This window comes from Meriones unguiculatus, chromosome 17 (genome assembly GCF_030254825.1).
Source record: "Meriones unguiculatus strain TT.TT164.6M chromosome 17, Bangor_MerUng_6.1, whole genome shotgun sequence".
NCBI classification, from domain to species: domain Eukaryota; kingdom Metazoa; phylum Chordata; class Mammalia; order Rodentia; family Muridae; genus Meriones; species Meriones unguiculatus.
In genome coordinates this window covers 68,869,319-68,883,480 of record NC_083364.1, presented here as the reverse complement: position 1 = coordinate 68,883,480, position 14,162 = coordinate 68,869,319, and the positions used below count along the sequence as shown (strand labels likewise).

General features: G+C 34.1%; 1 protein-coding gene across 1 annotated transcript in view; it reads left to right on the top strand.

Annotated features, from left to right (window-relative positions):
• The first annotated feature begins 3,999 nt into the window (after positions 1–3,999).
• The window catches only part of Cadm2 (cell adhesion molecule 2), a 766,465-nt gene continuing 756,302 nt past the window's right edge, over positions 4,000–14,162 (top strand). The window contains exons 1-2 of the mRNA XM_060370623.1: positions 4,000–4,681; positions 10,122–10,194. Coding sequence (XP_060226606.1) covers positions 10,191–10,194 — 4 coding nt within the window. The 5' untranslated portion in view covers positions 4,000–4,681; positions 10,122–10,190. The remainder of the gene's footprint in view (positions 4,682–10,121; positions 10,195–14,162) is intronic.

Here is a 14,162-nt window from a genome sequence, read left to right as displayed (position 1 = left end):
CAACATAATGATGCTTTTGGAAATAAAATAATAGCTATTAAACTTTATCATTAAATAACAAAAAAGGTTAGTTCATATGTAATGTAGTTATTTGTTTATTAAATGACGCAATAGATTATAAATAGTTCAAAGTGTGATGTCAGCTAATTTGTTATAAATGTCGCTTGAAAGTTATTGAGTCAATTTCTAAGCCCAGACAAATCTACTATGAACCGCAGTATCACCTGAGTGACATAATTATTGAAATACTGTAACAGGCTGTAAGGATGCATTAACAAGGGAGCAGAAGATAGCCAATCACCTCAATGGTGCACCCAGCACTCTGCTTTCAAGGGGTGCACAAACACCTTGCTTTGAATTCTTTTCCCACATCCTCTGTCTACTGTACGCTACCACTGGTAATGATCAAGGATAATTGTCCTGATCTCACAGTAAGGCCTAAGAAGTTGGACATAGACAAAGATTATATATAGATATATAAATATAGATAGTGATATATAATATAGGTATTATATTATGTTATAGTGATCAATTTTCTAAATAATCTCTTCTCGATTTTCATTAATAACAAAATTTTAATTTTTTGTGTTAAAGAAGCCGAGTCTATTTATCTCATTTTTGAGACTTCTGCGCAACAAATGTATTTTTTTAATTGAGAAGGAATTACTGTCTTGAGTATATTTGATATTTTTGTTTGACATATAATATTGCTTTACATATATCTTGAATACTTAAGGAAATGTCATATTAGTGATTATTTTGAATATTTAATAAGAACAGTTATTTAATAGAAGAATTACAAAAAGTTAATAGTATTGTTGAGCATTCCGCTTTTAAACAACAAATGTGCTTACCTAATGGAGAAATGTTACTTACTAATCAAAGATTTCATATTTTTTTTTAAACTATCTTATATTTCAGTGAAAATTGAGTGAGTTGAAAATTCCAGCCGCTATTGCATGCAATGCCCTAGGAAACAAACTACAAAAATACACTGACCTTGTCACAACCTCCAATGCTCACTTCTAAACAGTTCAGCTAAACTGAACAGCACTTGCTATATCACAGAGGTACTAATAGTAATTTTAGGTAACTGTCACTTTAAAAGTAGCCATCAACTCTGCCTAAATGTACATTATTTTTATATAAAAACCCTAGTATCATCTTTCAACATATATTTCAAAGGGAGCTGATACGGCGAATAAGCCTTAAAAGCTACTACATTTTCTTGTTATGCTACTGTGAAAGAAAATTGTAGTCATTAGTCAAAATGTGAATAAAATTGGTTATATGCTACATAGTGACCTTGATATTGATTTTTAAAGAAATATTCTTATAACCTGCATGATACCAAAACAACTACTGTTTCACAACCTCACCTCTATAAAGGAATTATTTTCCATTTGAGAACATTATATGTTTGACAGTTAAAGAGAGAGCATATTGGCCAAAAACATTTTAGTAGATGGGAGTATAATGGAGGTAGAGAAATAATATTATGGTAATGTATTACATTACCATAATATTACAACTTGAGGTACATGGATTCTTGTACATTTATCTTAAGCTTTATGGAATATTGAATGAGTAGCCCTGCATATGAAATAGCATAACTAGCTTCAAGTATTAAAACCACTATTAGAGACTGATAATGTTTACACTGTAATAGGCTTGTTTGTTTTATTACATAGTTTTCAATTTATAGTTATTTATTTAAATGCATGCACCTGTTTTCCAAGTTCGTCAAATAAACTGCAAGTCTACTGTAGGTTTTCTAAGCAAGCATTAGTATTTTTGAAAGATAATACCCATGAGCCTCAGGCAATCTCTAGCTGGTTTTGGTACTGACAATTTCAACAGAGAAGAGTGTCAATTAGCTCCAATTTTGAGGATGACATTCATGAAGTGGCCTCTAATGTAACATAAAATATTGAGGGAATTTTGTGACATGTTTCCTCGGGATATGTATAGAGGCCAGTGTATGCAGCATTCTACACCACTGTCTAAGTGAGACAAAGACTGCCAATGCCAACGCATTTCAATAGAAAATGAAATCTCAATCTTTGAGTTTGGCTTCACATACATTTCCAATCTTTGGAAGGCTCTTGATGTCTGACTAGTTGAACACTTAGGTCTTTTATTTGTAAATTTCATGTGTGTGTGTGTGTGTGTTAGTTATTATTTACCAGCTATACTAATAAAAGTGATAGTTTTATACAATATTTTATGGAACAATTTATATATGCAAGTAATGTGTATTTTGATCAAATTCACCCACTGTCCACTTCCCACAACTCCTACTCTTTCTCCTCATATTGTTCCTTCCCAAATAAACGTTTGTTCTTTCTCTTGTTCGACTGGCCTCCCTCCTCATTCCCCTCCTGTTTTGTTTTTTTTTTTTTCTGTCCCGAAGGCCATTTAGTATTGTTACTATGTGCATAAGTGTGGAATCATGTAGTTTAGATGTGTAGACTCTCAAGTACCCAGCTCTGAAGACAAAAACAAAGCAAACAAACAAACTTAGATTTTCCTTCACTAATACCCATCAGATGCTGGACGAACTCCATCAGGCACTCTTTATTCCATGATAAGATTTCAGCCAAATTGATCTTGTAAATTATTATGCCTGCTGTCTCATGTACTATGAATTTATCTGTGTCAATGTGCTGTCATTTCCACACTCCTCTTCAGCTGTAGCTATATCCTCCTTTTGGTTCTTACATTATTCTCCCCCTGACCCATTTGTGATGTCCCTTGGGCACAGGGGAAAGGGTGAGTTTTAGATGTCCAATTTAGAAATAACATGCAGTTTCTTGTTCCCTGAATGTTGAACAATTGTGAGTATTTATATTGAATGTCATCTACTTCAAAAAATAATCTTCTAATTAAAGTTGAAGGATGGATTAATCACTGAATTTAAAGGTAAAAGGTTAGAGAGTAGGTTACTACTATGTCTGTTTACTAAAGTATAATAGTAGGCTATTCTCTATGGCCTATGACCTAGGTTATCCTAGAATTTTGCTCAGTTAACCAGATACACATTTCTTGGTAGAGTGGTCTTTTCATCCAAACAGAAAGTAGATGGTTACTACCTTAAAGTTTGTGTCACTATGACACTGGCATATCTGTTCAGGCAAGTTATTATTTCAGATTTTAACATTCACAGCTGAGAAGAACTGCTGATGAATTTCCTTTTCTTATCTAGTGTTATTCAGAGGACCTTCTACTTCTATGAAAACTACCCAGTAGTTTTCAATTTAAGCCTACACATGGGAGATGTGTTAATTATTGCTGTGAGTCATTCAACTAATGTATTAAGAAAAATACAAAAAAAAAAAAAAAAAAGACATACGCATAGGACCAATGACCAGAATAGTGAAGGGGGGGCAAGAATCCTATAAGAATTCAGGTCAAATTTACTGAAAAGTTCAAATTTAAAAGGAGCTTAGTTGTTTTAAATGTTGATATCATTGTCCTACAAATGATACTAAAACTTGATAATGATTGGATAAGATTTACTACCAATGTGCAAAGTTACTAAATGCATAACAGGGATTAAAGATTGTTAGAATTTGATAAGAATGTCCCTGTAGATTATGCTATTTTGATGTTCTGTGAATTTAAGATATAAAACATTAATTTTTTTTTTCTTTTTTGTTCTTTTTTTTTTTTTTTTTTTTTTAATGCAGTTTATTCAGGAACATTGAACAATCCTCGGACCCCGGGGAAAGCCAGCCCATAGCTTAAATAGCCTCTGGGTAGCCAACCCAGGCGTGCCACGGGGGCAATGCAGATAGGTCTACATACATGGAAGCAAGCCAGATCCTCGGCCTTAGCCAAATGTGGAGTTGTTCGTGACAAAGAGCACTCACCATCGGGAAGGTGGAAGGCAGAAACCAGCTCCATCTTTAAGGCATAGCATTCCGCAGCTCTCTACAGTTCCCCCTTTTTGTTTTAGACGCATCAGGCAAGAGTAGAGGTCTGATCTCTGATATTAGAAATAAATTGGGACTTTGTACAAAACATTAATTTTTTGAGATAAAAAATTCCCTCAAGTTTTTTAGCGTTCTAAGTATTCAAAACACAATCTTTTCAGACAGATTGTACAAAAATGTCAGTTAATCCAAGTTGGTTAAGGCACAGGAGTTTTATGTGTTTATCTTTGTACATAGCATCGTAAGACTCTACTGAAATGACAGAAATGAGGAGGAAAATTAATCTCTTTAGCCTACTCGGTGTGCATTTAAAATATAATTTAAGTTAGATGAAGGAGACTTTATATTTCCCATAATTAGTAGGGATGTATAAAAAATATAAAATGAAAAAAAGGGAACGCTAACTGGCATTGTGCTAGATTTCCTTTACCTACTTCATATGTTTGGGTCTATAGTAAAAATGAATAAAGACAGAAAGAAACAGAAAATAAAGAAAGAAAAGAAGAAAGAAAGAGAGAGAGAGAGAGAGAGAGAGAAAGAGAAAGAAAGAAAGAAAGGAAAGAAAGAGAGAAAGAAAGAAAGAGAGAGAGAGAGAGAGAGAGAGAGAGAAAGAAAGAAAGAAAGAAAGAAAGAAAGAAAGAAAGAAAGAAAGAAAGAAAGAAAGAAAGCAATCCATGGAACCAAATTCAGATGGTCTGATAATATGTGAGAATTCTATGAAGATCAAAATTGTCAAGTTGAAGAAGGTATGCTTATCTTTATAGATAGTAGTTTTATACAATTGTGAAAAGGATAAGACGTGTGAATTTGTAAAAGTAGTATAGAGTAAATACAACCAAATGAAAGGAAAAAGATGGTGATGTTATGGTGAAATATTGGCAAACATCAGTTTGAGTGTATGAATGGCGAAAGCAAATTTGGAAACCAAAGCTACTAATAGAATGGTTGTGTGGTAGGATCGATGTGCTGATAGTTGCTTTATTTTGATGTTTTAATTAAATAAATTGAATAAACTGGATTTGAAGGCCAGTTAAGCTTCATTTTAGGCTTGTTATTGTGGTGGCTTTTAGAACGGGCAAGTCTGATGGATCAATCTAACTGCCCCATGCTTGGAGTTCCCCTTATCTCTGTATCCAAAGCTGTGGATACAGTGATACATTTACTACTGTAAGTCAGTTGTTGATGGTGACAGGTATTTTATGAAAGATCTATTTACTCTTTGGATTGAAACACCATTGGCCCAGGCAAAATCTCTTCAGAATGTGCTGCATTTTGAAATACGTTTTTCTCCTTCCTTTCTTTCTGGGACAAGTCTGCCTCCCCGTCTCATTATTCCCTTTTCTAGTCTTCAATCTCTCTGACTGACATTTATTTCACTAATCAGTTTTTTCACATGTAATCTTATTATGGGTTTGCTATGTGTAAGAACTAGAATAAACTGACAAAAATCTCTCTTTATATTTGCCTTATTTGCTTATCTACAAATTGTGGATCATATATAACTTATTTGACAACTGTAAAATTAAAGGTTATAAATAGGGTTGAGTAAACTTATCAGATATATCTTGTATTCAATATTGTGGTGTGGATAAATAGGAAAAATTATCCAGTGCATTTTTGTTTCATCTTTTGTGTTCAAATTTCATCCATAATTTAAATATAATCTGTACATATAAAATTACTTCTCAAGTATTTGTTTTAATCATCATAAGAAGCATTTCCCTCATTGACCTTTTAAATATACTAAAAATTGCCAAGGACAGACATTCTTTCCTTTAAATAGTCAGTGTATTCCACTTTGATCTATTAGTATGATTGTACAAGATCTCTGTCTTACACATAACTATATACTTATGAATCTGGAATTCAGAAAATTCAATAAGCGGTAAAATGATCAAACAAAATTTAAGTTAATTTACCTCAGAATTCAGATAATGCATTAATTAGCCATTCGACATAGATAAAGCTCAGACAACAACCTTTTCTAGTAAAAAAGAAAATAACAAAATATGCTGAAACTTTAAAAACCTATTACAGTAGAATCTACTGAATAGATATTCTACATAGAAGATACTGTGACTAAGATTTAGAGTCTGTTCTACAGATAAACATTGCAACTGTTACACATACTATTGCTATGGCTTATAAGTGATGTGTTTTCCTATCTAGAAGTTAATCCATAAACTAATCTGTGATAAGACACATATGAGAAAAACGGTTAGATCTTAGGAAACCATGACCTTACTGGTACAGACTGAAGACCATTCTAATTGTAGAGAATCAATTGACTAGTCATTAACTGTGATGATGTAAGGCACATTTAATGATGAATACTTCATACCTGAGCTCAGTTGTGATTTTTCAAAACGGTATATACAATGCAAATAATGCAAATTTTATCTGTGTGAAATGAATAAATATTTCACTTGTTAAAAAAAAAGGTTTAGAATTTGCTTACTTCGGGTTACATGGTGTGAAGATCTTAGGCAAAGTTTATGGTGATAAGCTTTAGAGCTTGCATATTTGTTTTAAACATGATAGTTCAATTATTTGGATGGGTGCACGTTTTTACATTATCAATCATGAAAGAATGAGGACACAAAACATAATCCATTGTTAAACCTAAAGGACACTGTCTGTGATTATGAATGGCTCTTATTCACTCCATTAGTGCAAGTAATCGAGTATTTGAATTTCAAAGTGCACGTTTATCTCATTGATCCATTACAGGTAATAAAAGTGACCTATGTGAGGATGTTGGATTAGTGGCTTTACTTAGTGTTCACCTTATGTTTAGAAAGTGTGAAATTGTTGACTCACTCAAATTAAGTCTTCATCCAGTTATGTAACAAACAGATTTATGCTTAAAAGGCTTAACAGTGCAGGTGCAGAGAAGGGAGCACCTCCAGCAAGTGCCTCCAGAACCCTCTCCACTGCTGTTCTTTGTTTTTATGTCTCACTACCAGCTGAATTAACTATTATATGTTGAACACAGAGGAGAAATTAAGCACTCTGCATAATATTTGCATGCATTATGTGGCATATATTTGAGTATTTTTAAATAAAAGGTAGACTTCGGACCTGGCCATCACTGATCTATATGAGAAGCGAGATCTGTATTAGTTTTTTTTTTTTTTTTATCATTGTGTTCAGTAATATATGAAATATATCTAATAGTATGTAATAATATACTATTATTCCCATATGACTGACTTTTTTAGATTTTTTTACAATTACATGTAAAATTATTGTAATTAACAGCAACTGTGATCACAAAATATTTTCATCTAGTTTAGCATATCACAAAGTGAATACCTTTATTTTTCTCCTTTGTTTTCAGATCTAACTCAGTTTCCCAGTCAGGCTGGGCTTTATGATGCTCTTCCTTCAGCCCCTGATGTAGCCCTGATCTCTTACAGGTGGCACTACATACCCACCCTATTCTATATTCTCTGTCAGTTTTGTTTAATAAATTATCTACATTTATATTATTTTAATTTCTACAGTAGAAGAAATTACCTTTTTCTAGTTGAAGACATGTTTGATTGCTAACTATGAATCTGTAAGGGAATAAAATCTTATAATTTTGTTTTTTCCTGGAAGAACAATGTGTGTGTGTTTATTTATGTTTTTATCATACTCAACGATTATACCTGATAGAAGTTTTATTATACTATTTTTACGCACATGTACAATGTTTTATATTATAATCACCTACATATCCCTCTATGGTCCTCCTCTGACTTTTTTTGTTTGTTTGTTTTTTGTTTGTTTGTTTGTTTCTGACTTGCCCTTAGATTACTTTCACATCTTCTTTTAGTGATGGAGTGCATTTCACTGAATTGTTTTCCAGGGTGTGAGTGATGGTTGGTTTTCTGGTGTGAAGGCAACAGTGGCAACACCACTAAAGACAATGCCTCTCCTTCCTCTCTAGATATTAGGAACTACTAATAAATCTTCATGGAATGGCAGAGCTTCATGAATCCCCTGGTGCCTCTTGTGATAGGATTTTGATATGTGAAATCTTGTTTTCATTATATTTTCTGAAAGGTGTTTATATGAAGGTCTGGGTGGCCCATTTTCCATGGATCTCTGGGGGAAGGAGGGTTCTGAACACTTGCAGGACTCTGTTCTCTCCTTTCACCACGGGAGTCCTTGGAATCCAGTCTAGGTTATCAGCCTTACTGACAAGTGACTTTGACCCAGTGAGCCAACTACCATTCTACACATACATTGTTGTAAAGATTTTGTGCAGGTAGTAACAACTGCTGTGTGTTCATGAAAGCAAAGGGCATGCCACACTCTGAGGAGTGCACAGCACTCCTCCATTTTTTTTATTATTTTATTTTTGCTTATCAGTTACATTTTATTAACTCTGTATCCCAGCCGTGTGTGTCCAGATCCCTCATTTCCTCCCAGCCCCTCCCTCCCTCCCTCATCTCCACAGTGCCCCTTTCCAAGTCCACTGATAGGGAGGGACCTCCTCCCCATTCATCTGATCCTATTTTATCAGGTATCCTCAGGACTGGCTGCAAAGCCCTCCTCTGTGACCTAACAGGACTGCTCCTCCCTTAGGGGGTGGGGAGGCCAAAGAGCCAGTCATTGAGCTCCTGTTAGAAATAGTCCCTGTTCCCCTCACTTTGGGAAACCAATTGGTTACTGAGCTACCACAGGCTACATCTGAGCGGAGGTTCTAGGTTATATCCATACATGGTCCTTGGTTGAATGTCAGTCTCAGAAAAGACCCTGTGCCCAGATATATTTGGTCCTTGTGTAGCTCCTATCCTTTCTGTATCAGACTAACTCCCAATCTTTCTTATGATTTCCTGTACTCTGCCAAAGGTTTGGTCATGAGTCTTTGCTTTGAAAACACTGCTAGTTAGAGTCTTTCAGGTGTGCTCAGTAGACTCCTGTCATACGTTCAATGCACATCCCATCTGTCTTTCTAAACGAGGATTGATCCATCTTACCCCATGTCTGCTCTCTTGATTATCTTTTTTAGGTGTATAGATTTCCTTATGTTTATCATATCTTATAGGTCTATATAAGTGAGTATATACCGTGTTTGTCTTTCTCCTTCTGGGATATTTCACTCAGAATGATCTTTTCTAGATCCCAACATTTGCCTGCAAATTTCATGATTTTCTCCTTTTTGATTGCTGAGTAATATTCCATTGTGTAGAAATACCACAATTTCTGTACCCATTCTTCCGTTGATGGACATCTGGGTTGTTTCCAGATTCTGGCTATTACAAATAAAGCTGCTACAAACATGGTTGAACAAATGTCCTTGTTGTGTACTTGAGCAAATTTTGGGTATATACCTTAAATTATGTCTGTCTTCTTTTCCCCCAATGTGTCTTAAGCCTCAGAATTGGGGCTTTAGAGGTCCTGCTAATGTCTGAGGATTCAGCCTTGAGTTGTTTTCAATAGTTTGTCCATACATGAGTCTCTGATGTTGGTACTGCTCATTACAACAACAGCAAAAACTTCTTTCATCAAAATATTATTTTATCAGTTTGTTTTATTTTTTAAAAAAATTGTAATTTCAGCATCTTGATTGAGACCTATGCTTGGTAGGCAATTAAATCCATCACTAAGCTACATTATTATACCCTTGCAATCTTAATTTTATAACTACATGCTAAATTAAAATTTTCTTAATTTTCATTTTATGTCAGCTTTTTCTATTTTTCACTCTAAGTCAGTCTCATGACTCTAATACTTGTTTATAGCAATAAAAAATATGTAGGAAATAGTCTAGAAAGAAAGCTGTAGTCTCAGACCACTGAAGTATAGCAACTTCTACTGGTTCGTCTCCCAGAGGCTGGCAAAGTGAAGTTTTTGGTTCCCTTGGGATTACCTGTCTTTTCTCTGAAATCTTTGAACGTAGGAAAGAGCCCAAAGGGAACAGCCAACTAGCCATATCAACAGCTCAGATGACAGGGAACAAATGCCGGACTGTGACATTAGTTTTAATGAAGTTATTAAATAAAATACTTTATAATGTAGTGTACACACAGTATTAAAATGTTTTTCTCAGGTAGGAAGGTGGATTTCTCTGCTGATATGTTTTATAGTACTTACAAAGGAAATGTTCTTTATCTGTCTGTGTACAGTGTGACGCACAGGCATTTTTCAAATTAACAATGTACTTCTTTTCTCCCCCTGTTTTTGTCTTTGTAGGTGAGTAACTGAAGGTAAAAAAGCAGAAATCACGGATATAAATATTATATGCTCCTTTATTAATGCCCTATGGGTAAGTAAAGGAAAAATAAAAGAAAATTGTGTAAAGTAGCAGGATAAGCGCTGAACTTGCAAAGATACAAATTATCAACCTGTAGCATTCTAACATTAAAACTCTCTGGTATATTTTAAAGTGATTTGAATTTAGATACATAAGAATCAAGAATTTTTTCTCATTTGTTAATGCTTGTAATTGTCTCTTTCAAAATTTGTAAGAAAATGTGTCTGCTTCATACTTTAATACATACATTTAATTTCATACATTAAATAACTTAACACAGGTATTGTTAATGGATATCATTTTGAATAGGTTGTGTGGCAAATATGCATGGAGATATGATTTTAGTTATTTCAACGTTATTAACATTGAGACATTAAGATAGTAAATGACACAGTTGCTTTAAATATGGGGTATGTGGGCAGTAATTCCAATTTAGAATATTTTAAAAAGTAAAAATAAGAATTTTAATTTTTAGCCAAATTGAAATTTTGATACATATTGTCTTCGTCAGGGTTTCTGTTGCTGTGATAAATACCACAGCCAAAGCAAATTTGGTTTATTTCACTTACCCTGAACGTCCTAGTTCATTACTCAAGGAAGTGGTAGTAGAAACCGGAAGGCTGGAGCTGATACAGAAGCCACGGACAGGTGCTGATTACTGGGTTGCTTTTAGGGGTTTGCTGATCCTGTTGTCTTATAAAACCCAGGACCGGAGCCCAAACATTGGCACCATCCACAATGTACTGACCCTCCCACATCGATGACTTGTTAAAACAATGGCTGCAGGCTTTCCTGCATCCAGATCTCTGGAGGCATCATCTCGGTCAAGGTTTCCTCCTTTCAGATGGCGATAGCTTTTGTCAAGTTGCCCTAAAAACAGTCATTACAGATGACAAATGAAAATATTTAGTTTCATAACTAAATATAATTCATAATGCTGAATGCTTCATAACACAGTTTAGGATAGCATAGAATATCGTTATTAAAATTGTATTAGATAAGCTTTTATAGGTTTGTCTAAAGATATGTGTAACTAGCAAGGGAGTTCTTTTGTTTCATATTCTTTTAAATCAATCTTATTTTATGTATGTAAAAACAAGTGTTAGAAAATATTCTTAAATGCTTACTATAATGTATCATTGAGATTATACATTGATATTTATAACCTGAAATTTTCCTTAAAATTAAAATGAGAAAGTTCTCTTGTCTTTCTCTTTATTTTTTCAGGTTCATTATTCAAAGAGAGTTGTTCATTTTTAAAAGAGATGAGCATTGTACTGCTCATGCCACCAGAATATACTGTCAAATGATGACTGACATTTTAAATAATTCCATAATAACTTTACATTGTTTTTGCTTGACTGTGTTCGTGTGTGTGTGTGTGTGTGTGATGAATTGTCTCTAGGTTTATATTCATTACATTAAGGACTCTTAATTGGGCAAATATTTATATTTAAAAAAAAATGCAATATCTTGGCATTCTCTATTTGATCTAGAACTATGTGTTTATTTTAGCAAATGGAAAATATTTAAAGGTCATGGATACTATCATAACAAAGTTAGAATTGGTATTATATATTAATTTTGAAAACACTAGGCATAAAATGATTAATTAGGTTAATACCAATAATATTTTCAGTTTCATCAGAATACTCTAATGGCCTCTGTTTTGGAGATAATTAGTATGATGTGAATTCTTGGGGACAAATTCCTAGGAAATTCTCTTCTATGTTTGCTTTGACAATAGATATCAATATCAGTCATCAGTGTCGTGTTCATGCAGCATTTTATTCACTTCCTCAATTAGTAGAAAACACTGCAGAACAAGGGAGCATTTGTAATTTGATACGACTTTGTAATTTGTCCCCATCTCAGTATTATCAGAATGCCTATTCAGAGACATTTGTGATTCAAATCTGAACCTAAGAAAGTAGCATAAATTTTGAGTCCATAGAAGAGTAAATCATGTGTTAAAATCAATCTTTGTTTATTATTTGAGATTGAGATCCAGGGCAATCGTGTGTTTAATTTTATAACTAATAGATTTTACCTGCTCTTGACATTGGCAGAGGAGCTGCAGTAAACTTTTATTAAGCACCATAAACCAAAAGTATGACCTCTGGACATGGTATGTGAAGTCCAGCAACTGAAAAATTGACTGTACTACAAAGTCGATTAGCCAAGAGGTTGACTCTGTATTGCCTGTAGAGCAAATGTACCAGGGGGCTATGATTTCACAGCACTTTCTTGCCTATTGATGAGAAATAGCTTGAGGACTATAATTGTACAATAAGCATGTGTTTTCAAAAGAAAATTTGAAGAATAGATGGAAAAATTAGAAAAATTTAGATAATCCATGAAATGTAAGTGGATCATAATATTGGCTTATAGTATTAGAGGCTAACTTAATGTTTTTCATGGGGTAAAGTGAGAAGAAAATTATCATTTTAAATGATAATTTGATCAATGAGTAAAAATAATATGATAAGATAGTTAAAATTAAAACAGCAATTTATTATTTGATACAGAGCCATGACAGTTATTTGAATTTATACATATTACTTATAACAATGACAACCAGGAATTCTTCTAAGATAAAGATAATTTCTGCAGTTGTGTATTACTTATATTTAATATTTTTACAAATATATAAACAAGTAAAACTCATTTCATCAATATCTAAACAACAACAGCAATTCCTCAAAAGTATTTACAATACAAAAAAAATCACACACACACACACACACACACACACACACACAGTTTCATCTCCTTCTGTGGCTTTTCCCATCAGGAATCTTGTATGTAATAGATGCTACCCCCACCCCCACCCCTCAGAGGGAGGAGCAGCCTTGCCAGGCCACAGAGGAGAACATTGCAGCCAGTCCTGATGAGACCTGATAAGCTAGGTCAGATGGAAGGGGAGGAAAGGAAGGAGGACCTTCCCTATCAGTGGACTTGGAGAGGAGCAGGGAGGAGGTGAGGGAGGGAGGGTGGGATTGGGAGAGGATGAGGGAGGGGGCTACAGCTGGGATACAAAATTAATAAAATGTAATTAATGTAAAAAACTGAAAAAAAAAACAAAATTTAATTAAAATAACAAGATGCTATAGTTGGTATTTGTAGAGTGCCCCTGTGCCCACTAAGACAATCTGAATCAGAGCACATCAGTGATTAAACAATCAGAAATTCAATTTTTGACATTATTTATATTCAATTGAGAAATTAGATGTTTATATAATTACACCCAAGTGTTCTTATGAAGAACTACAATGTATTGGAATAAAAACAAAAGTTGCTTTATAGACCCTAAAATTACTTTAGGAAAATTAAAACCAAGACCATTTAATTTTTGTGTAATTTTGGAGAATTCTTAGACTTTTGAAAAGGCTTTATCACTCCATGTCTTCACTTTATAAACATCTTTGTGATTCTCCTGCATTATGACAACTTAGAAATGCATACATACCATACTTCTCTTTTTGGGTCTGAGTTACCTCATTTAAGGGGATGTCCTTTTCTAGGTCACCCCTTTTCTCTGTGAAATTCATGATTTTATTTTTTTTTAACACTGGAATAACATTCCATTGTGTATATGTATCACTTACTGTACATCCATTTTCTGTAGATGTACATCTCGTCTTTGTCCAAACTCTGGCTATTTTGAATATAGCAACAATGAACATGGTGGAGCAGGTGTCTCCATGGTGGGATGAACTGTCCTTTGGGCATATACCCAGAGTACTAGAGCTGGACTTTGAAGGTAGATCAATTCCCAGGATCTTGAGCTACTGACACAAAGATATCCAGAGTGGCTGTACAAGTTTGCACTTCCACCAGTGATGGTCGAACATTCCCCTTGCTCCACATCCTTCCCAGCAGGCTGTAGTTTATAGTACTAATCTTTACCATTCTGACAGGCGTAAGATGAACTTTCAAAGTAGTTTAATATACCCAGATTACAATGAAAAAAAAGGCAG